General features: G+C 42.4%; 1 protein-coding gene across 1 annotated transcript; it reads left to right on the top strand.

The window, feature by feature from the left end:
* Window positions 1–442: 442 nt before the first annotated feature.
* PANX2 (pannexin 2) lies at window positions 443–4,120 on the top strand (the record flags this gene model as incomplete). Its single annotated transcript, XM_010080456.1, has 2 exons — window positions 443–1,894; window positions 3,759–4,120. Coding segments are annotated over 2 exons (1,814 nt in total), but the record flags the coding sequence as incomplete, so codon positions are not given.
* Between the last annotated feature and the right edge of the window lie 20,281 nt (window positions 4,121–24,401).

Raw genomic sequence — 24,401 nt, 5'->3', positions numbered from 1 at the left:
TACATTGCCTTCAGCTATATCTAACTTTTTTGTATTTAGAAGACTATTTCGCTGGGATGATGAACCTTAAATTTCATATAAATGAGCCTTTCAGCATTTGCACATAACATCCTCAGCTACTGTATAGTGGATATTAGATGTTTTAGCTTTACAGAGTTTAAGTTACAGTTCCTTAGGATATTGTTCTCAGAAAGGTAACTAAAACAAAATAAGTATTTCTTGCTGACATTTCTAGCTCAGGTTCATTCTAAAACTTCCAGGTAAATAGTATTGCCTGGAGGCTTGTGAAGATGTATGCAGGCTGAGCTGTCTAATAGACATGGAGGGCTTCGCGGTCATGCAAATATACAGTAAAATAAAATTGATATAATTGGAAATGTTTATTTTCCAGAGCTCCTTTTGTAGGTTAAATGCACAGCAGTGACTTTTCTCTCTGTTATAGAGGAGCCAATATACTGTTACACACCACACAACTTCACCCGCGATCAAGCATTGTATGCCAGAGGATATTGTTGGACAGAATTAAAAGATGCCTTGCCAGGAGTTGATGCCAGCCACTGGCCCTCCTTGTTTGAGCATAAGTTCCTACCTTATGCACTGCTGGCTTTTGCTGGGATAATGTACATTCCAGCTCTGGGCTGGGAATTTCTGGCCTCCACCCGACTGACTTCAGAGCTTAATTTTTTGCTTCAGGAGATTGATAACTGCTACCACCGTGCAGCTGAAGGGCGGGCACCAAAAATAGAGAAACAGATTCAGTCCAAAGGCCCGGGGATCACCGAGAGAGAGAAGAGAGAAATCATTGAGAATGCAGAGAAGGAAAAAAGCCCTGAACAGAACTTGTTTGAGAAATACCTGGAAAGAAGAGGAAGAAGTAACTTTTTAGCTAAGCTTTATCTTGCAAGACATTTGTTCATCATCTTTTTAAGCATCATACCAATTACATACTTATCCACCTACTATGCTACACAGAAGCAAAATGAATTTACATGTGCATTAGGAGAGCCTCCAGACAAAACGAGCAGCTCCAAATTGCACATCAGAGTGAACTGTAAACTTCCATCTGTCCAGCTCCAGCGGATTATTGCTGGTGTAGATATCGTTCTTCTCTGCTTTATGAACTTGATAATCCTCATCAACTTGATTCACCTCTTCATATTTCGCAAGTCCAACTTCATATTTGATAAACTGAACAAAGTTGGAATAAAGACCAAGAAACAGTGGCAGAAGTCTCAGTTTTGTGACATCAATATTTTGGCCATGTTTTGTAATGAAAATCGTGACCACATAAAATCATTGAACCGTCTGGATTTTATTACAAATGAAAGCGATCTGATGTATGACAACGTGGTACGCCAGCTGCTTGCAGCGTTGGCCCAGTCCAATCATGATGCCACTCCAACCATGCGTGATTCAGGGATCCAAACAATAGACCCAAGCGTTGATCCAGCAGACATTGATGCTAACGAGCAGCTCATCATTAAGAGACCAAGGAAGAAGATGAAATGGATCCCCACTACCAACCCCCTTCCCCAGCCATTCAAGGAACAGTTAGCCATTATGAAGGTTGAAAACCATAAACCTGAAAAACCGAAGCCTGTGCGGAGAAAAACAGCAACAGACAGCCTTATAGCTCCTTTGTTAGAGTCCACTGCAAAAAACTCACAGCAATCATCTGCTCATAAAACCGAGTCAAACTCCATCCCAAGCACAAGCAGTGAAAAAAAACACACACGACACTTTTCCTTGGATGTTCATCCATATATACTTAGTAGCAAAAAACCTAAGCCAGAGATGCAAGCCATCCCCTCGATGCCTACATCAAAAAGCCAAGAGGGTGGATTTTTAAACCAGGAAGAGAATGTCGTAGTACACGTTACATCCTCTCTCAAAGGTACAGTATGCCATAATGCCCATACCACCTCCACAGACCATTTGCGTAGTCATCTTCAGGAACTCAAAGCTTATCTGAACTGTTTTACCTACCTTGCTATATTTCAGGATAGCTAATTATCTTAGGGCTTGTAGGTCACAGAAATAGAGGTTCTCTCTCTTTAACAGTTGTATGGAGGATAAGCATTATTACATGGAGAGCTGTACAAGACAGCCTGCAGGGTGATGGTGCAGGCAATTTTTCAAATGTTAGCAGATTTTCACAATTACGAATGTGGTCATGCCTTGCCAAGAAAATGAGGAGGGTTTGGCCTCCATGAGACCCCTCCTGCTCCACCAGCACCTGCCATGTTCAAACCTGCCTTGTTTTCAAGTCATATGGAAACTGCCATTGTAGATGACCAGTACTCTGACTAGTATTAGCCACTTCTTCGGGGCCTGTGAGAAATTGTGCTAACGGCAGTTAAAAATCTCTGTAGAAAAAATTCTCATTAACTACCAATTCTTGGGGGTTGGCGTGTGTTTGTCACGTTGGAAATCACAGCTCATATCATTGATATTGTTGTTCACGCAAGAAATGTTTTAAATTGCCCTTTGTCTCGTGGAGCAGAGGATGGTCTGAAGTGCAGGTCAGGGATTCAGGAATTCTGCCGTTCCCTTCCTGTGTGGCCCCGTAGGAGATGCTCTTTCTGTGCCTCAGTTCCCTGTGTGTATGTCTTGGAAATCCTGTCCCTTTCTTACCTCAAAGGAGTGTTTCAAATATATCAGTAATTGTTAGGTGCTAGGGTGATGGGAAAATCCATGTGAGCACTAGGAACAGTGATAGATTGGTAGATAACCTGATAGATAGATATCTTCTTGTTTATTTTTGTAAGCTACCGATATAAGAAAGAAGCACTATGCAGTTGAAGTTACAGAAAGATTTGTACGTACTTAAAGCAATGGCTCTCATCTCATTACAAGCTAAGACCTCCCTCTGGGCTTCGACAGACTGACAGCTACCATCACCCCACTGCCCAGCAAAGAAGTGATTTGAGGTATAAAAGTTTCTGTCACTTCCAAATCCTTATGCTCCTTAGAGCCCTCCAACTCCCCAATGTGCATGTGAGCTATTCTACAGCATTCCTTATCCAGTCACCTGCTCTGATTTCAAATCCTCAAAACTACTGGGATTTTCTGGTCTCAATCACTTTTATCTAAATTAGTGGTTGAATATTTTAGGGGTAAAAAAATAATTACTGTAGTTTTGGGGCTCTGTTACTCCCCATTCCCATTAAAAATTTTCAGCTTTGCTTTTGAGTTAGACCTACATTGCAGTCCATCAGGTAAGGTAGACTTAAAATTTCTAGAAAGAGACATCAGTTAATGTCAAATTGCTAAGTTCTTTCTAAAGACAAGTGGCTTACAATGTTGTAACCACTATTTTTTCACATTGAAAATATCAGTGCATTTTGTATTCCATCCTGTGGATTTCAACATTCATAACATTTGTCAAAACTTTAAATCCTAACATTTATAAAACACCTGCCAGACTGTAGGGGAGAATAAAAGATACTTTTCAGTTGTTTTTTGTTCATTTGACGAAAATACCATTCACATAAGGAAGCATGAGCATGCATAAAAAAGAGCAAGATTTACAAAACCCATTTGCTGTTTGTCCTGTTTCCCTGAGCTTACAACCCGGTTGTTTTGAAACAGTCCTGTTTGATTCTCAGAGGGTCCCAAAAAAATTCATTTTTGGGTCCACTCCTGCTCCCACTGAAATCAGTGGCAAAACTGCCAATGACTTTTATGGTTTCAATCCTCTCTGATGGACTGGGAGGGTGAAAGTCTGTCTTTTAACTGTCTGGTTTGTTTTCTTTTAGACACCCCTCATCCTGCAAAAGAGATCCTGTACTCATCTGAGACATGCAGAACTGTGCCTGCTGCCGGGGCTTTTGTCACATGTAACCACAACCATATAGCCACAACTGCTGCTGCAACGAGTATGACTTTGAACCAAGTCAAACCAGAGCCAACACCTGCCATGAACTGCAATGCAGCCCACCCTTTGCTGCACATCAACACACTGTATGAGGATCACGAGGAGGAAGTTTCAAACATAATAGACGACAGTATTCACTCACCAACTGACACAGGGGAAATTCTCTCCATCCCTACCCCAAAGCAGATAAGGTTGGCAACATTTGATGAACCAGTGGCAATTGTGAGCTCAGTGGAGTACTGAAGACCCCAGGCTGCACAGCTGCACCTTCCCACTGCAGTGCGGACCATGGTCCCACCAACGATGCAATTCACTGCATGAGCATGGAGAGTTTTCACACAGACTATAGCTTTTGGTAATAAGACCAAACAGTTTTTCAGGATCACATCATGAGCACTGTCAGTCATTTGCAAAATAGAATAAAGAAAATCTGGTGGAAATAGACCTTTAACACCAAGACAACCATTAGCTCTAGCTCTAAACTGTAGCTTCCTGACCCTAAATGGGGATTAGCACAATTTCTGAACATTAAGAGTCTGATGGCATGCCACAGTAATTTTAGTGAGTGTTCAAATCCTTTGCATTCAGAATCACTGGTTAAACTTAAACCAACACGGAAGTGAGGTATACTTTTTTAAGGGCAGCAGTTAAATAAGAGTTTTTTTCTAAGTGGAGAAGATTTTTTTTCAATTCAGGATTACGAAAATGTTATATGCAAGCAAAATTTTATTTGTTTCTTTAGCTCACTAATGTTGGGCTTGATGGAGACTTAGCTGAAAGGGCCTTACTACCACCAGCATTTAAGTGCAAAAAGATTGATACACTCAATCTCTTGTGTTTATAAATGAAAATACCTGAGGTATGCCCTGCCCTTTAATGAGCTTATATGTTTGATGGAAGATGATGTAATGAAGAGTTTATTTTTTTAAATATATTTTACCATGGGAAAAATTACTTTAATAACTTTTCAAACCAGGTGTTACTTTTAACAAAATGTGTAGAAGAGAGTCATTGTAGCTGCTTATTTTTTCATAGTGTATTTATGAACCAGGTTAGAAACTTTCATGGGTGCTTCACTGATACGAAAAATCTTACGAAGGTCATTACTAAATATCTTATGACATATGAAACCAGCAAAACTGTTTTGAGATAACACACAGTTAAAGAAGTCTGTGAAATTAGGTCTGCAGACTTGTCTTAGTCCTTGATTCAGCACTTAAGACCAAGGATGGTACTGAAATGACTCGTATGTCTAAAGCTAAGCACACACTGAAATGGCTTTGCTGGATCTGGGCTCTAGTGCAGGCAGACAATAATCCTGCAGTATGTGCTATCACTCCGATTCAATATTTGCCTTCCTTGGCTCAAAGCACATCTTCATGACCATCTTCCTATAACTACGGTATGTGTGATTTAATAGAAAACTCTAATATAACTAAAACATCTATTAAAAGTGTATCATGCAATAACCATTCTCAGCAAAATTATAGTGAAAAGAAAAGTGACTGTGTTAATATTTCTACCTGCATTGAGAATTATGGACTATGTGTGTTTGCTTCAAAATTATGTGTAATGGTAGAAAAAATATGCAGCACAAATACGGGACTGAAATCTTGAATTTACTTTTAATTTATTACCTCAGACATGGATATATGATACCAATATTTAATGAAAATAGCACTGAAAATAAATACCTATTATTCGAATAGTTTAATGTGTACTACTTCCTAGCTTAGTTATGTACAAGTGGGATTTCATTATAAGCAGTAGGTGGGACATGAAACCACTGTTTCCTCCTACATTACTTGAGTTATGCCCATCCTTTTTGGCCTGAACAGTCAAGTACCAAAAAGGCAGCAAGCCACAGGACATATGCCACAGACAAGGGAGGGGGTGTTGGGGACAGCTGAAGGACCTGTCTGTAACACCCTGAGGTCTCGGTGTGGTGTGGGGCGGCGTGGAACTAATGGGGGTTGTGCTGGCTGCCACAGCTCCTGCCAGCTTGTCTCCTTCCAGCCCTGGCGATGCCAGCGCTCCCCACAGCCTGCACGCCAGCAGAGCCAGCTGCGTGAGGCAGCTGTGGGATGAGCAGGGATTTGAGCAGTTTATACACTGCCTGTGGCTCCAGGGCCATAGACTGGTCACCCCTCTTCAAACCCTCTCAAACACAAGCTGCAGGGTTGTTGGCACCGCTGCCTGCCTGCCTGTTAAACTGGTGTGACTTTTTGAAAAACCAATCTGCACCTGCATAGTCAGGGACACATTCTGCCCCAGGTACAGGAGGAAGCTTTCTGCAGTGAGGCAGCCGTGGAGTGGAGCATCACCCATGACAGGACTGCAAGCAAGGACTCTGCCTGGACAGATGGGTAACTGCCATCCATTCAGAGTCACCTGAAAGCAATGGAACATTGAGATTTTGGAGGTGAGCTGAATGCCGTGCTACATCCTATTCACTGAGATATTACTGTTAGGAGTAATTTTTGGGACAAATTAAAACCGTTATAGTTCCGTACTTCTTAATTACCAATAAATAATTAGAAAAAATATGGAAATTTGCCTTAAGAAAATCAGGAACCTGTTAATAAAAGCAGAGTGAAAGAATAGGACCCTGAGGTAAGATTTAAAGAGATGCAACTCCCATATGCCACTGCACTTTCAACTGCCAGGAGGCAGCATGGTTAATTTCTTCCTGGTTGCAGCAGCTCACCTGGCAATGTTACAAATGCATGGGAAAACCCTTGGGGCTGCCTCTCCACTCTCCACTTGGTTTCACACATGGAGCAAAATATCAACCATACTGGCTTGTAGCTAAAGTGATATACCAATATATGTATATACTAGTATCAGGCAAAGCAGACCATGTCTGAAAAACTAAGGATCCAAAGCTTGTGTAGTATATTGAAAATAGCAGCATTCAATAACTGGAGGGGGTTCATTATGCAGAAAACACAGGGCTGGGTTCTCCGGCAGGTACATGTACTGACCTAATGAGGGTGGTGGTTCCTAGGAAGGATTCCCCACTGAGGTGCACGTGTCCCCTGTTAATTCAAGAGCAGGACTCAAGTCTGTGTGGACACACTTTGTGATGCTGCTGGTTTCTATTGATTTTGGATCTGTTGGTGCCCTTGTAGAAATCAGTATCAGACTTGACTGGACCAACTTAAAGAAAGAAAGGAAAGCATATGGTTTTCCTCATCCCTGGGACAAGCTGAACTGAGAGAACAGCCACTTCACTCATCTTTACCTGTTGTGTTGCAGGAGTATCGCACCGTCCTCTTTCACAAGACAGAGGCTGCGGGTGTCGGATGCTGAGCTGTGAGTGCTAACACACTAACTACGTGCTAAGGGCAGGATGGTGGCCCAGACACGGTGTTTCACTGACCAAGCACACAGAGAGCAAGTGCAGCTTCGTCTTGGCTGATTTGGGGTAGGTAACAGTGAGGAAAATGTTTGTGTCCTAGCCACTGAGAAGAATTTACCTAAACTGAATGACCAAATATGAAAAAGATGAGACACAGCCTCATTTTTAAATGGCTCTTTAGCCTGAATTACATTACCGTCTCCATCTGCCTAGTCTCTGCCTAATGGTTTCAGCTTGACAGATCAGATGAGTCACGCTCTCCAAGGCTGTTTTCTCATTTACTTCACCAGAAGGACTGCATGTTGAGGGCACAGAAACCCCTTTCTTCAGGGTACTCTTATTCAGAGTACATTTGACAACCGAACAGGAGAGACAAGTGTGTCAGAAGCACCTTTTGAGCTGTATTTAGACTGTCCAAACCCAGCAGGAGATGAGCCATTTCTGTCACACAGTCAGGTACAGAAGTGCTTCTGTTGGGATTTTGTTAGTGCAATAATGCTCTCTAGTATTGATGTTACTAACCTTTAGCTGTATTGAGTAAATGTACACATACACACAGATTTATATATATCAACTTTATACTTACAAATTCTATATATACATGTAAATATGTATGTTGCCTAGAAACGTTCATCTTATCTACTTTGCTTTGTAAAAAAGCTACACTTAACATTTATTTTCTCTTCATTTCCTGTTATCATGCATTAGGCCCAACCCAGCAACATGTTATGCATCTCTCTGACTCCACTGGGATTTTCTGATCCTGGGCACGCTGGTGAGGATGCTCTGTTCCCTGTGAGTTAGCTGTGCTGGGCAGTTGATTTTGATAACAACAGTGAGTCAGGCCCTGATCTTGGGATCTCTTTTCCATGTGGTGCTTCCTATGACTCCTTGGCACCAAAACACGGGACAATTTATCTCTGTGCTGGTGTACGGGGTCTGGCTGAGCTGCAGTCAGTATCCCACAGCAGCCCTCCCAGAGCTGAGTGTCACCCTGGCAGCCAGCAGGGTGTTTGTAACACAGCTTGGGAGGGGGCGGAGCCGGGACAGCTGACCCGGATTGGCTGTTCCATACCATGTGACATCAGCTCAGCCATAACAGCCAAGGGCAGGGAGGAGGAGGGAGACACTGGTTGCTGTGTTTGTCTCCGGGAGCAGCTGCTGCACACACTGAAGCTCTGCTTTCCTGGGAAGTGGCCGGACATTGCTTACTGAGGGGAAGTAGAGAATAACATCTTTGTTTACCTTTTGTTCCTGTGCATGGCCTTGGCCTTTGCTTTAATTAAACTGCTTTTATCTTGACCCACGAGTTTTTCATCTTATTCTCCCCCTTTATTTTGCTGAAGGGGGAGTGATAGAGGGGTCTGGTGGGCACCTGGCATCCAGCTAAGGTTAACCCACCACAGCTGGGAATGTGGGCAGCTAGCTGTTTTGCACATCCTTTGCATCTCCAGAGCTGGGTCCAGCCTTGGACTCAGAGGGAAGCGAAGCAGAGCTGAAGTTCTTCTCATTTGTCCCTGGTTACCAGCCACCAGCTCATCTGCCAGCTGCAAGTACAGCAGGGCCAGTGCTCACAGGCTCTGTGTCTGTAAGAGAGAGATGCTGCACTCAGGGTATTTCATCTCTAGCTTTAAGAAAACTGCTCACTGCCCTTTCATGCTTGCATCTAAAGGAGGACTAACGAAGAGCTGAGCCTTCGAGAGCATGAGACCAGGCTCCTAAAACCACTGACTCAGTGAAAAGTTGTTGCGGATTGAGTCAGAGTTACACACTACACTCATAAGAGAGAAGCAATAATATACTTTATTGATATAAAACAGTGAGTAAAAAAAAGTTCAAAGGTAAATGTGGCAGTGATTTAACAAGGTTCGATGGCAAAGTACGCTTGATTATTTACTGCATATAGGACAGGGTCAGACAAAACTGTCAGGGAGACCCTCCTGTTGAGTCGCAAGGTTCAGACAGGACCCCCTTGCTCTCTAAACTCCTTCTCAGAGAGGAGCCTAGGTGCGTCTGAATCCAATCCTAGTCCCAGACTTGGTCAACAGTTTGTCTGAAGGATTATATATGCACAATCAATCCTTTATATCACTTAGCTAAGATTTCACAGTTTAGCATGCTGTTAATCACTTACCGAGAATCTGTTGTGGCAAGGAATCTCTCAGCCTCGAGAAGTAGCCTTGAGAGGCATCCCCGCTCAAGGGGAGATCCTGGCGTGCAGCCCACTGCCGTGCAGGAGAGCCCAACGGGCCCTGGGCAGGCCACTAGTTATGGAGTAAGATGACTGACTTATAGTCATATACCGGCTGTATTTCAGCTGGCACATGCTCAGCCAGCCCTCAGCTCATAATAATTATCCCCAGCGTACAGATGCAGACACTGAAGCACAGGAAAGTGAAACAATTTGTCCCAAAGCTACTCAGTCTGTGTCTAAACTACCTGAACTAGAGCTGAGACCATGCCATAGGTAGGACACTGCCCTAGCTGCCAGTGTGGGCAAGTGAGGATGGCTTTGGGTGCTATAGGAAAGCTCTCTGAATTCTTCTCCTAGACAAAAAAGCTTTTTTTTTTTTTATTCTACCAGAAACATTGTGGAATATTGATCAAGGAAAGTTTTACTTTAAAGAAACAATGACTTTTCTCATTAAAATCAATCTGCTAAAATACAATCCACAGAGCACACTGTGAATTTTAAACAGGACAATTATTTTTCAGATACCTTCCAATATTTTCTGGCTTTTAATGAGGAACATTCCACTCCACCTGTAAACAGACTGCAACTAATGGGAAAACATTCTATGTGCCTTATTTACAAGCAACAAATTTTCAGCTTTTGCTATTTTCTGAACAGTTTTAAAGCATTTCTTAGCTGTTTTGCAACATTTTACAAGCAGAAAAATTTATGAATGACTCTGCCACACCAATAAGGATCTCAGGGCTCTGCAGGTCAGATTCAAGGAACTGCTGGCCTGCCAATCCCGTTGTCCTCAGTGGTTATTGATGCTTCTTACTTAATGCTTTACTGACTTGCTGTTTGTTCATAGAATTAATTTTCCTGGAGTCAGAGCCAGCTTAAGCTGAAAGAAGTTGTTGTTGGCCCTCCTGCTGGGCTCGAGAGCAAAGAAGTTTACTGACTCTTTTGGTTAACTAGAAATAATTCTGCTTTATAATCTCAGGGTTCATAGCATTCACCAGTCTAGCTTTCCAAAAACACATCCCGGGAGTGCACAGAGTACAATAAATCCCTGGAAGAGGAATGCATGATTCACAAGCAAAACCTGATGTCTTGCATGAAATGAGACAGAAAACCACCCATATCCTCCACTGCAGATGCCTGCCTGCAAAGAAAAATTACATGCTTAAAAAATTATACCAGTTTTTGCTCTTAGAGCTTTTATACTATGTCAATAAAGCCATGGCAGTTTAGTGCAGTTATTGCCCTGGGATAACAAGCCTGTGCCCAGAGCCTGTGGCACACAGCAGAGGAGATGGATGGGTACCTTCTGTTGCTGGGGGAAAGAGCTTCTGAGAGCAGTTCAGGAACTTCTTTTGCAAAGTGATGGATGTGTTCAGCCATGCAAACTTGGAAAAAGGATGTGCCAGAATGGGGACTAAGAAAACTCTGTACTATTTGTCCTCTATGTACAGTCCTGTGGACTTCATGTTGACAGATTGATGCTGTTATTGGAAAGGCCTAAACAATGTAAAGGAGTGACTGGAAGTACAGAAAAAATGAATAGCCTGAGAAGAGAAGGCGCCAGGGAGGCCTTATTGTGGCCTTTCAATACTTAAAGAGGGCTTATAAGAAAAATGGAGACAGACTTTTTAATGGGACCTGTAGCGCTAGGACAAGGGATAATGGTTTTAAACTAAAAGAGGGTGGATTCAGACTAGATATAAGGAAGAAATAGCCCAAAACAACAGAACTGAGAGCCTGAAGAACCAGGTATCCCAGCAGAGCAAAGGCATGCTTCAGATGACAACAAGCAGCAGAAGAGTCAAAGGAGATTTGAATATCATGAGAATGACTCCAAGGCAGTGGCAGAGAATATTGTAACTCCTGGGAAGAAGACATTGAGTGAGGGGCACAAAGCTGATGGAGGTACTGGAGCATCTCTCCTCTGAGGAAAAGCTGAGAGAGCTGGGACAATGGCCTTACCCCTTCAGCTAAGCAGGCAGTGGCTGTAAAAGGGACAGCATTTAGAACATCTACGGTCTCTGCTATCATGCAGACCCCGACTCCAGGCTCCCTGGCAGCCTGGCTGCTCTCAAACCATGTGAAATCAAGGGACTCTCTGTTGCGGAACAAGAGCATCAGCCTTGGAAAGCCAGCAATGAAATATATATGCAGATACGTATTTTTCCTCTATATTCCAGGATCTTTGCAAAAGTCTGTTTAACTACTTTTCCCACAGATTTGTCAGAATGTTCCACAGCAGCAGTCAAAGTGTTTCTCCACAAGCCTGTCTTTACTTATAAAAGTTGCTGGCTTGGGCTGCCACTACCTAATTTGCTCTAAATCATCAGTTTCTACCCAAGTGCTGGGGAGGCCTGCCCTAAGTCCTTTTGTTTAAACAAAGTCTCATATTAAAGTAACCACAGGATAGGAACCGAGGGCAGATCCAAGAATAAAGTCGTGGAAAGAGACACTTGGACATAAAGCAAGAGCTATTTTATTTCCTTATTTTCCTTTTTACCATCTAAATGCAGGTTTATGTTACACTGAATCTCTGGGAAACACTGGAGGAAATCTGGGCTGGCAAATGAAACGTCCTCTGCAGGCACGCTCCTCTTTTTCCCAGCAGACCAAGTATCTCCTCTGGAGGTTCTGGCCCACGGCTTTATGCAGTTATAATTAAAACTTTATGCTTTTATATTGTACTGACTTCCTCAGCAAATACACAGTAAAATAGAAATGTCATTTTTACTGCAAATGGGAATTTGGTTTTTGATTTTTATCCTAAGCATTGAAAACAAAATCCACAAAAGATTATCTAAGTTGTGTAGTGAATTAAGATGTGTAAATCCCTAGTTTTTAAAAAATGTTTCTTGTTAGAGCTAACAATAAATTCCAAGATACTTGATGACAGGTTTCATGTGCAAAATCAAGGCAGAAGACTTCTGATGAGGTAACTTGCTAATTTATTATATTACTACCTAGTGCTCAGGCAACAGTGACGTTTGGGAGCTGCTGTCAGAGACCAGTAATACAAGGGCAGGTCCGGCCAAGAGCCAGCAAGCCCACAGCCACTGTACTGCTCCTGCACAGGCAGCTCTGCTGCTTGCCTGGGCTTGGCGCTGCCCCTGCTTGGAGGGCTCCTGGGCAAGCACTGAGCAGCCCCAACTTTTTAGTCATTTAAACGCACCCTCGTTTCTGGAGGGCTGCCCGCTTCTTTGTTTCTGCAGGCCAAAACATGACCTACTGAGAAATGAAAGCCCACGGATCTGCTGCCTTGGCTGTACAGCTGCACGGGGGCACGGGAGAGATCGCCTGACCTGCTGGCTTGTGCAAGAGCGCAGGTGATGAGCATTCAGTGGGTGAGTCAGGGCCCAGAGCCACCAAAGGCAGCAGTGACCCTCTGGGAAGGCAGTCGCAGCCGAAGGCCATGCAGCCAGTGCTTGTCCTTTATTGGGCAGGTCAGGGACTTATCTCTGCCCCCCTCCCCTTCAGACAAATTCCACAGTCTGTGATGTCACTGCCTGCTGAGCCCTTCTCTGAAATTCTGCCCCTTTCTCTGCCATATCACCGCACATAATGACTATTCCTCTAAAGCCAATTGTTACAGATACGGCACCTAGCTTTCAGCAGCTGTATCTTCATTATCCAGTAATGCTGTGCCATAGCAGCTCTGGACCAAACATTCCTGCCAGGCATGCATGTGAGACCTGTCATGCATCTGGACCCTTATTTCTCTGTCAGGAGATGGTTTGCACCTCAGGTGGAGCTTCCAGGGCTGTTTTCTCCTGGAGAAGCTGCATTCACAGTAGATCCACTTTGCAAAATGAGCAAGTGTGCAGCTGGCTGGTTTATCAGGGCATTTTCTCCAAAACCACACTACTCCAAGCCAAAATGCCAAAGCTGATGCCATATTGTCCCTCCCCCCAGACATCCTTACAAAATCTTACTCCTAGAGCTACAGCTCACATATTGGCTGTGCAGCACCTTGCTCTGCCTCTGCCCCACCCGAGCACCCGCCTGGCCGCAGCACACCTCCACAGCTGGCGCGGTAGAGGCTGCAAAACTGTCTCTCCTACCAGCACAGAAAAAAATGAGGAGGAACAGCAGGTGCTAATACTGTTCACCAGATCTGCAGAGCCAAACTCAGTGGAATTTACCAGTTCACATGCAAGGTGAATTTCTCCCAGAGGATAAAGATTATGCATATGAGCCATCATGATGTTCAGGTTTGCCCACTGAACATGGTCACAGTCAGCTACCACAAAGTAAAATTAGACTGTGGATTTATAGCATATTAACTACCTCTGTGTTGCAACTATGTGCGTGCATACTCTTGCCCCATGCTAAATGTTAAATAAATCCCCCATTCTCACTGAAGAGCAAGCTTTGCTTTACTGTAGGATGGACACATATACAAGACTTGTTACCCCAGAGTACCTAACACCCCCTAAATCCATGTCCCACCCTTCCCTACCAGCTTCTTGTATTCTGTGGAGTTGACTCCATTAGGAAACTCCTTAGAGACAGCAACACTAATATCTCCATTGCAATGTTGAAATTTTACATGTTAGTTTGTTGGTTTTGCTTAGGAAGCCAAAGACCATGTGAGAGGTGATACCTGATGTGTCCAAATAAGCTATGACTGTGCTAAGCAATCTATCAGGTTCAGAGTAATAAATGAGTACAAAAATAGCTAGCTTTAATGATGCTTCCTCTGGAGATTTATAGCAGAAATAAAGTCCCAAAGCATCTTGTTCCTGAGGAGAAGTGACAAGAATTTTTACCATGGATGGCTGATACATACAGATTTTACAGCATAGAAGTTGCTATACCTGAATGCAAACTGAGGATTTTATGGTATCGTTTCCATTTTCTTCCCCCTGAATGTTAAACAAGCAGCAAATGTATGAATAAGATAACATTGATTCTGGTAGCAGGCTGGCAATCGGCTAATTTACTTTCTCTGTGCAGTAGGTAATGTGTATGTGCTGGTCCAATTATTTCTTAGTTCTGGAGAAATGGTTCCTAATACTTAGCAGAAACATTATTCCAATGATACATTACCTCCAAATGTTTCTGTTAAAATATCTTCGTCTTGATAGCTCCCTTAATTGTTTTCTGAAATGTTAACGTGTATCTGCCCTTGTGTTGATATATTAAATCCTTTTCTTTCAATGAGAGAGTTTAAAGACAAAAGCTTTAGAAATGAAATGGAGTCAACTCTCCTCTGCATTAGCCTGGATCATTTATTTTGCAATCACTTGGGTTGGACCGGGAGCTGTTCCTGCTGTCTTGCCGAGAGTCCTGCTGGGCAGTCAGAATGGGCTCTCTTGTCTTCAGCAAGACAGAGGCAGCAAGTGTCCTGGCCCTTGAAAGGCTGTGACTGACGGGCCACCTACCTGTTGAGTGCCCTTCACCACAGCAAACTTGGCCAGCAGAAGCATGTACTTCAGCGGTGTAACTGAACCACTAGTCCCAGGCCGTAGATATTCAGATGGAATTTAATATAAACTGTTTTATTCAGACACAACTGGCACAGGACATTTTTCATAATCTAATTTATTTTCATAATTTATTTATTAAGGTTAGTCAGAGAGATCTGAGAGCTCTTTACTATATGTCAGGAGAAAAAGAAAATAAATAAAAAGACAGCTGTGAAATATTTTCTCAAGTTGTGCTCTTTCTCTCTCTCCTGCAAAAACGTTGGATGACAACATCTGACTTGCATATAGAAAAAGTGATGTATAAGACTGAAAGAGAGAGGACAGCAGGTACATACATTAAATTACTAAATGAAAACTCCATGATAACATAACAAAACCAGCTTGCATTTTCCTGTTATAAAAGCAGCCTGTGCAAAATTGTATGTTCATCTGTTCTGTTAGACTGTACAATTGACGTGTGTCAATTATGTTCATACTTGCTCAAGTCTCCCTCCAAATTAGCCATACCCAGTTTCGCTGACTGACACCCTGCCTGGGATTTAAGTCCCATGGGCACACTTAAGGGACTGAAAGCAGCAGAGAATTCCCATCACGGGGCAGGAGCGGATGAGGTGGAACAGACAGAGAAGAGCAGATCTGCTGCAGGGCCAGCCGTGATGTAAAGGATCTGGGCAGTCACAATGCAGACGCTGAGGCTGGCTCTGTGTGAGCTGCCTCCAGCATGCCAGGCAGGGTAACTGCTCGCTGAGGCACAATACTGCAACTGTGGGTTGGGCTGCTCTGGGGGCCCCAGTCCATCTCTGTGTCCCCACGTGTCCCTGCCTGCCCACATCAGCCCAAGCCAGAGCTTACTCAGGAGTTTCAGCATCTCCGCACAGTCTGTCACATTCTTGTGATCTAAAGGATCTGAAAAAGTACATTTATAGATAACCAGGGACCCCAACGGTTCACAGGGAAATTAAACAGCTTTTTCTAGGCAGGCTTTTTGGAATCACTCTAAAGTTAAACTCCTTTTTGGAAAATACAGACTTTGTATAAACCAAATTTATACCCATGTGCTCTAAGAGTAGTTTCACAACTGGCACACATGGCTCCAGGGAATGTAACTGAGTGCAGCCAGCAGCTCAGCGCCCTGTGCAGCAAATACGTTGCTGCTGGAGCCAGTCTTTCCCTCAGGTCTCTGTGTCTCTGGCTGCAAGAAGGATTAAACATATTTTACTCGTATATTTTCTGACAGGCAAGGTCAGTCTCTGAAATTATGGGTATTTGATCATGTCATGGCTGATCACAGATGGAAGTGACCCATGAAATTAAAGGACATTTTCTGGTATTCACTCAGGACAGCTCAAGTTTCCCAAGGGCAGATCAGCCTGGAAAGTCCTAGCAACAAAGAAAATATATTAATCTCTAGGTGGAACAAATACCTGAAGTAAAAATACACAAACAGGAAGAGCCTAACTTGAGTCCAACAAAACAGGAAAGTGGTGGTGGTTTGGTTGGGGTTTTTTCACATTGGAGAAAAAAAATAAAAAACAAAGAAAGAAAAATAATTAACATTAATAAATACATTTTCAGAAAATCAATAAAACAGCATCAAGCTCTAACAGTCCACTCTTGCCCATTAGATAAATACCAAAAGTTGTGCAGTTACTGGGTGACTAAAAATTACTCAGCCTGATGGTCTCTAAAAAGGGAGACAAGAATTACTTTTCAAACACAAAATTTGCAGGAGATGACCGATGTTTGCACCAAGCAAATATTCATGTCAGCTTTCTAATATCTAATACAATTATATCAAGCACTGACCAGTTTTTTTATTGTGTGAAAAGGGCCCTCTATGAAAACGTGCCTATGCACTGTTTGCAGAACCTGAATGACAAGCAGTGTTGCCAGGCATTGCAGTGATTTCTCCAGCCTACCCCGCCTGCTTGGTATTTGGAGCCTTCAGTTATATTCATGGTATCACCACAGAGTACAAGGTGGAGATTTGCAGGAGAAGGAAAAAACAGCTTAGCATGAAACTGTATAGTACCGTTCTTGTTGCCAGAAAAGGCATTAATAGTAGTGACATACCTGCCCTGTCAAAGTGCAAAGATTTTCTTACAGTCACCTTTATAAGACTGATCAGATAATCTGCCCAGAAATGAGATGCCTGGGAGTAAGGTGAACAACTGACTTCTTGTCTGTTCTTCACATAAGGGGCTTTATGTGCCCTACTTATTAAAAAAAAATAATATGGATTTTGAATCTGGTAATTGCATGTTTTAAATGCAGAATTTTGTTTAAAATACAAGCAATAAACCAGGAAATCATTACATAAGGGTATTGTGAAAAGGTTTCTGGCATTAATAAGGTAAACTTAAGTTACACAATATTGATGTTTTCTCTAGTGTTCTATAACCCTGTTTTCAGAGAGATGTTCCACTAATCCACTGAGTTACTCTGTTCCAAACTTAAATAGTGAGCTAAAGTATGATTTAGCTTTACTCAGGCCCAGTGAATGCAACAGGGCACTGTCAGACAGTAAAGAAACTAGGTACATGGTGCCTTGTACTTTGAGCTGCTTTCATTTTTGAGCATCCCATGTTTTCAAGCACTGTGTCAGATGGTATGTTATCAACAACAATAAGTCTGCAGAACAACTCTGATTTTCAGTAACCTCTTCATTGTTCCCAGGGAGAAGATCTGTGGCCCAGAACAGCCAAACCATTCCTAGTTACATTCTCATCATCTTCTTTGTAGTCCACCATCGCTGAAGTCTACATGAGACATGAGCATGTGTCTGGTCTGCTATTTCTGACATAGAAAATGTTTCTTACTGTTCTCCCTGTTTCCTCTAAGTCTCCTTTATTCCTCAGACCTGTGACTGTGGTAAAAAAAAATGCACAGATTACCAACCTCTTTTCCTAACAGGGATTTGAAACTTTGCTAGCCAACAGTGTCCTGATAACTTAATACTTACTGTCTTTCTACGTATTTGTCAATTCACAAAGCCCTCTAGACATTAATCTCATTTTATTTGTGTTAAAGATACTGCTCTGCCACTTGCCTCACTATAGACAAACAGCAAGACTAAGAGTATGCAGGCTGCCATTCTCACATTGCACTTTCTTTCGTCAGATTAAAACTGGTTTAGAAATGACTAATCAATTCTGGATATCAGTGAAATTTTTTAATTTACTTCTCCTGTGAAGTCAGTAATCTTCACTGAGCATTTGACAGCCATCTAAAGTGCCTAGCACTGAACGTGTGAGAAAAGGTGGCTGTATCATTGCCTCCTATTTTGCATGTGTAGATAAATGTATACATGAAAGGTATGAATCACTTCAGAGCATCGCTTGCCCTCACAGGGCTAAGCTTAATGTCAGTGTTCAACAACATTACTCCCTGACTTTGCTTGCAGCCTACTGCTGCACAAAGAACTTAACTGAAAGGAAACCTTCCCGCTGCGTTTGTAAAATTCCTGTTTCCAAAAAAACATTGTCTCAGCAGGCAGTGTGCTTCAGCAGAGTTCCTAAGCGTATCTCCTAAGATTATACCTTTGGTCTCCTGCTTTTTATTTGCCCACACAAATAAAGTGCCCAACTATAACCTCGAAGCATACTGTTTAGTAAGTACAGTACCATGATGCAAGCATCCAACCATTCTACCGAAGATTATTGTAAACAAAATGTAGCTGAAATGTGCCAAAAAGCATTGCAGCATATTTTCAAGATCAAGTTTCTCTTATCAGGTTAGAATTTATAACACATTTGTAATCAGCATTTATCCTATCCTCTTCAGAGTGTGTAACACATTCCCATGATACAGAAAATAAAAACGCAGGACTGTATTGAGCCATATGCTAGTGCAAAAGCTGCTGCATGCCAAGGCAAGCCCTCAAGAACACTTGACTGGTCCAGTCACATCTGTTACTACTCAGTGACCATTGTTCAACATTTGGTTACATTTTTCAAGAGGTTTCATTCAATCCTTCTATGAACCAGCGGTTTGATGGTGTACACAATGAGTACAGACTCATCCAAGCTGGTAACCACAGTGAGTAAACCCCACAAGTGGCATGCCGAGATGCTTCAGTTAGCTCTGTGGGAGCCATCACTGCAACCAGCAGCAGGGTTAGCGACGCCAGGCTGTGCTCTGCCCCAGCTGGACAGACCTGCTGGGAAGCTTCATGACCCAGGCTGGCAGATTTACATGGTGTTCTGCTGAGCCGTAAGGGACTCATCAGCTGGGATGTCTGTCCTGGGTTCCTCTGGGTTTCTGCTCCTGGCTATGCCATGGTTCTTCAGTCCCTTCTAAATGGAAAACCTCCTCAAGAATGGGTGAGGGAAGGACAACTGCACAATAGGAACTCACACCACTTCATCCCAAGTGCCTCTGCTCAGCACAGTTTCAAATCAGTCAGTCCAGCCTGAGAATAGAAATAGGAGATGATGAACAATGTACAAAATTTCCGGACATAAATATTAACTGAGTTGTCCTGAAATGGCTGGATATGGTAGTGAAAAAAATCACTGCTTCTTGTCTCTGACATAGTGGGACTGAAATTGAGCATTCATCTTCACTGCAAGCAAAGACAGATTGCCTGGATCTATTTGGAAGTGCGATGCAGTGACTGCCCAGTGGCAATATCCTACACATTGCATTTGCTCATGTAATGGTTGTTCTTTAGCCCTCAGTTTTGCCTCAAACCTGAAGCGTCACTATCAGGTGTCTTAGTTCCTATGAGTGACCATTGTGTGATTAATCATAGGAGTGCAGGATCTGCAAACATAGCCATCTCTGATATCCAGAGAACTGCATACTGGGCATCCTAAAATCATGCCACAAGACAGATGAAGACAGCAGTTTGATGCCCCACAAAGCCTTTTCTTCTCCAGGCTAAACAAACCCAGCTCCCTCAGCCTCTCCTCATATATCATGCTCTCCAGCTCCCCAACAGGCTTGGTGGTCCTCAGACAGAGAAGTTCCAGCTGGTCAACTCTTTCTTGTCCAAAACTGGACACAGGACTGCAGACAGAACATCATGAGACAGAGAATTAATCTTTTCTCTGGTTCTGCTGGCTACAGTTCTGTTAATACAGTCCAGAATGTGGTTGACCACCTTCACCAGAAGAGCACCCCGCTGACTTGTTCGACGCATCCTCTATGGCTGCCAGGTCCTTTTCTGCAAAGCTGAAAATGGAACAAACTTCTAGAGCGGTGGACTTGAAAAGTAATCCCAAGGACAACGATTTAATATTTTCTTCTCATCTCTAGTGTCTCTGCTTTCATTAATTTATATTCTCAGTTAACATTCCCATTTCACATTAGCTCCTTATTTCCGAACATGCTCACCCATGTCAACAAAGAGCTATGATCACTTATGGTGCCAGCATAGCACAGCTAACATTGCACTGACGCATTCCATATGGAATTATCTGGTTTTACTGACTATAGAAATACAGCACAAAAAGCTGTAAAATCACTGGAAGGAAACTGCTCCCACAAGCCCTGCATAAATCAGCATGGATTTGGGCAGCTGTGGTGGGATGGACAGTGCAGCTTTCTTCTTACTGTCCAGAAGCTAGGGATGCATTCTCCAAAGAAGGTGTCTGTCCAAGGCAATTGCTCCACAACAAGTGCAAACACTTACTTTTCCCTGTTGTTCTATGTGCAGCTCAGGAGCATTGCACTGCACTGACTGAATTAGGAAAAATGACTGAAGAAGAGCATTTTGCTCTGATGACTGGCAGTAACAGAATAAGGAGAGGGTGTTTCTCCCTTTCCTTCTTTTTCTTCTTTTCCTGCTACTACACTGTATCAGAGCTGTCTGCTTTCAGAGATGAGAAGGTGTGAAGAAGCATGTAGGAAAACCCCCCACACTTTTAACTGTAGAAAATTTGCCTTGAGAAGAAAAAAACCATTTAGTCCAAACAATCAGATTGCCATCTGCTCTCATAAGTCACTTGCTTGGAGTCAGCATCCCAGGAAATGCCATGCGTCACAACCAGGGAGTCCTGCAGTCCACCTTCCTACATCCTGAACTCAGCCATCTCCCTTAAACGCTGTTGCAGTTCTTACAGACCGCTGCTGCCATACCCTTAGCCCTTCTGACTTGCCTCTGTCCCTCTTCAGCTTCTACCCAGCACAGGGACCTCTGACTCTCCCCAGCAATGGGTTTAAAAGCATCTTGTCTCTGAGTGGGGCAGTGGTACGTCATGGCAGAACCACAGCATCGTGGAACAATGATGATAAATGCCAGATGGGAAATGGGACATCAAGATACTGTTTATTTACTAAAAATACAACCATTTCTCAGGATCTCTCAAAACTGCCTTTCTAACTCTTCCTGTTCTCAATGGCTTGCCAAATCCAAACTCATGGAAGAAAAAGCTATAACATCATGCCTAGGTCTTCCACAGAAAGTGCAAAACTGAAGTGCCCTTGAACAGCTTTTTGAAAAGTATAGGGCACTTCTCTTAATATTGTAAAAACTAATGACTTCTGGATGATAAGCATTAATACAATGATATTGATGCCCAAAAGAAATTAAAGCTTTGGCCTCAGTTAATGTGTGTTTAATGAAAAAGGCATTTTTAATAAGAGTACAGCCTTAGCAGAAAGCTGATAGTGCAATTTCTACAAGGCAAATACTCTCAGGAACAGAATATCTTTCAGATCTGCAAAGGAATGATTTACAAACCAGGTGCACAAAACAGAAAAAATTATGGTAGTGGTTATGTTTTCTGTAATAACTGGCAAAACAAAGGTATATTAAACCCTAGAACTATATTTTATTCAGATTGTCCAATCTTAAACAAAATTGAAAAAAAATCAAACCTTACCTCAGATGGGAGGTGTATTATAGATATGGATGAGGCTTGCAAGGCATCACATAAACTGCAGGAATTAGTGCTATTAACAGATTCAGTATAAATATTTGAAATTCTGTATTAAACATTAAGAGGGTTTTTTTTTTCCTTTTGGGTCAGAACACAGAAAGAAATTGTTTCAGCTGCTTATGTAGCACACGGGTTTGTGCCAAGCTATGCTGATTATTGGGAACTCAGCACTGAATGAAACCACTCTCTGAGAAACACCTTGGCTGTAGTCATAGACTCACAGAATCATTTAGGTTGGAAAAGACCTTTAAGATGGTTGTATCCAACCATAAACCTAACACTGCCAAGTCCACCACTAAACTATGTCCCTAAGTGTCATGTCTACACATCTTTTAAATACCTCCAGGGATAGTGACTCAACCACTTCCTTGAGCAGCCTGTCCCAATGCTTGATAACCCTTTCACTGAAGAATTTTTTCCTAATATCCAATCTAAACCTCCCCTGGCGCAGCTTGAGGCCATTTCCCCTCATCCTATCACTCACTACTTGGGAAAAGAGACCGACACTCACCTCACTACAACCTCCTTTCAGTCACAGCCTACACCCCAATCCAGAGCAGGCACCTTAATGGAGCCAAGCAGCAAATGCCACAGAAAGACACTGCTTTCCATAATAAGGCTTCTGTCTGAGCAAGGAGACCACAGAGCCCGCACAGAGCTTTCCACAGCACGCTATGTAAGCACACTATCAGCAGCAATACCGTCTCATCCGTTCCCATACCAAAGTTTACAGATTCACATGGGCTTTGGGCCTCATGGTTTCATTAAGCAGTGTCTGACCTTTCTGCCATCAGCAGTGCACAACCCACTGATAACAGAGCACACCACAAACTTTCTGTGGGCTGATCTCTTATGGGTTAGTGCCAGCTGCCCCCACCATGCACCTTCACTGCATTGGATTGGTCCCTGTGGCCCTTCCAGGCTCTAGGAGGATGAGTGCCCTCAAAGAAAACACGGAGCAACAGTGCCTGATTCCTTGTGTTTTAATCTGAATTAGCACCATTCTTGGTGAAATTTTCCCATTTCTAGTGGCTGTCCTGGCCCTACTGTGGAAAAAGGGCAGAGCTGGTTGAAACCCCAGAAGGTGATATCTCTATTCTGCCAGCCCAGTGAGAGTGTCGAACCACTGGGCCTGGGGCAAATGATAGATAGATATGTGCACACACTACTGTACAGGTTGCACAATCATGCTTTCTATGCTCATGTCCATGGGGTCTCCACCAATAGTGCTATAAAACAAAATAACCTAACGATCCTACTTTTGTAGAATGAAATTTTATTTTGACTTCACGACGGCTTCCAGCTTGGTGCCAACCAGCTCTGGAAAAGAATCCCAGGACTCAGCCTTGTAATAATTTGGATCAAGTTAAATAAGAAATAACTGAACTGACATTTAGGGTGTCGAATGCTTTTTAACTCTCATTTGAAGCAGAAGAGTATGTCCTGAAAACATGTAAATACCAGACAGAGACAATCAATATGATAAAAGCCAGGGTGAAGTACAAAGGAAATTCTGTTCCCAAAAATGTAACAACTCAGGAGCTGACCAGCAGTCTGCTGATTGTACTACAAAGTCATAATTAAAAGCTGGAGAGGAAGCAACATCAGGGGAATTACATTAATAAAGCTTAAATGGTACCATTGAGCAAACAAAAAAAAATAAATGGCTTAAAGGCAAGCAATGCTTTTTATATGATAGAAGGCTCTGTGGGCAAGAACATTAATCTACATTTCATATTATAAATTAGAAGCAAACAAGATCTCACACAATGTAAACTCAGTGAAAAATAGTACTGTCTTTTTTTTAAAGGGTGAAATACGTAGGAATGACTGGAGAAATCTTACAGGGGCAGAATGGTGTTTCAACATTGCTGCTAAGCCTCCTGCAAAAGGAAAAGAACACGATGAAAAGTGTCTTGAGACAAAAATTGAGTAATAAATAAATGTGAATGTCATAAGCACACAAGGAACATCATTCAGAATGGAAATAAAGGATGACATCCCGGACACACTGGAAGCACGACATATACAACATATGCTAGAAAGCTGACGTTAAAACAGCATGCACATCTCCATTTCTACTTGTTAGGGAGAGCTGCATTAACTTAAAAATAATCTGTATTCTGCTTTCAAACCATGAAGCTCATTTTCTCTGATTCTAACTGGAAGAGAGACCTGAATTCTACCTCTAATTTATCCAGGAATTATCTGATGACACCTTTATTTTCTGATGAGTTTGCTCAATGGTTAATCATCATTGATTAAATTATTAACATAATCACTAGAGCTGGTCCAAAACCACTTATTTTCCTTGTAATATAATTAGTTTAGCTTCTACGTGAGTTTCTCAGAGTATTATCATTCTAACAAAACAACAGCAACAACAAACAATACCATCAAGCCAACAGAGATATAGGGGAGGTGGGTGGTGACGGTGTTTGCTTTGGTAAGAAACAAATACAATCTAACGGAAAAATAGCTATGTGAAATTATTATTGTTTCATTATTGTTTTCTGCCAAACTTTTCATATCATTAAAAGACATAAAGCTGACTACTAGCACTAGAAAGGTACTGTTACTATAGCCAGGAAAATCAAGAGGCTTCTTTTCAAAAACTTGGCCAGGCAGGAGCTCAGACCTGGAAGGACAGCCTGAC

Source organism: Pterocles gutturalis, unplaced genomic scaffold (assembly GCF_000699245.1).
Source record: "Pterocles gutturalis isolate BGI_N339 unplaced genomic scaffold, ASM69924v1 scaffold18044, whole genome shotgun sequence".
NCBI classification, from domain to species: domain Eukaryota; kingdom Metazoa; phylum Chordata; class Aves; order Pterocliformes; family Pteroclidae; genus Pterocles; species Pterocles gutturalis.
This window is presented reverse-complemented; position numbering and strand designations above follow the sequence as displayed.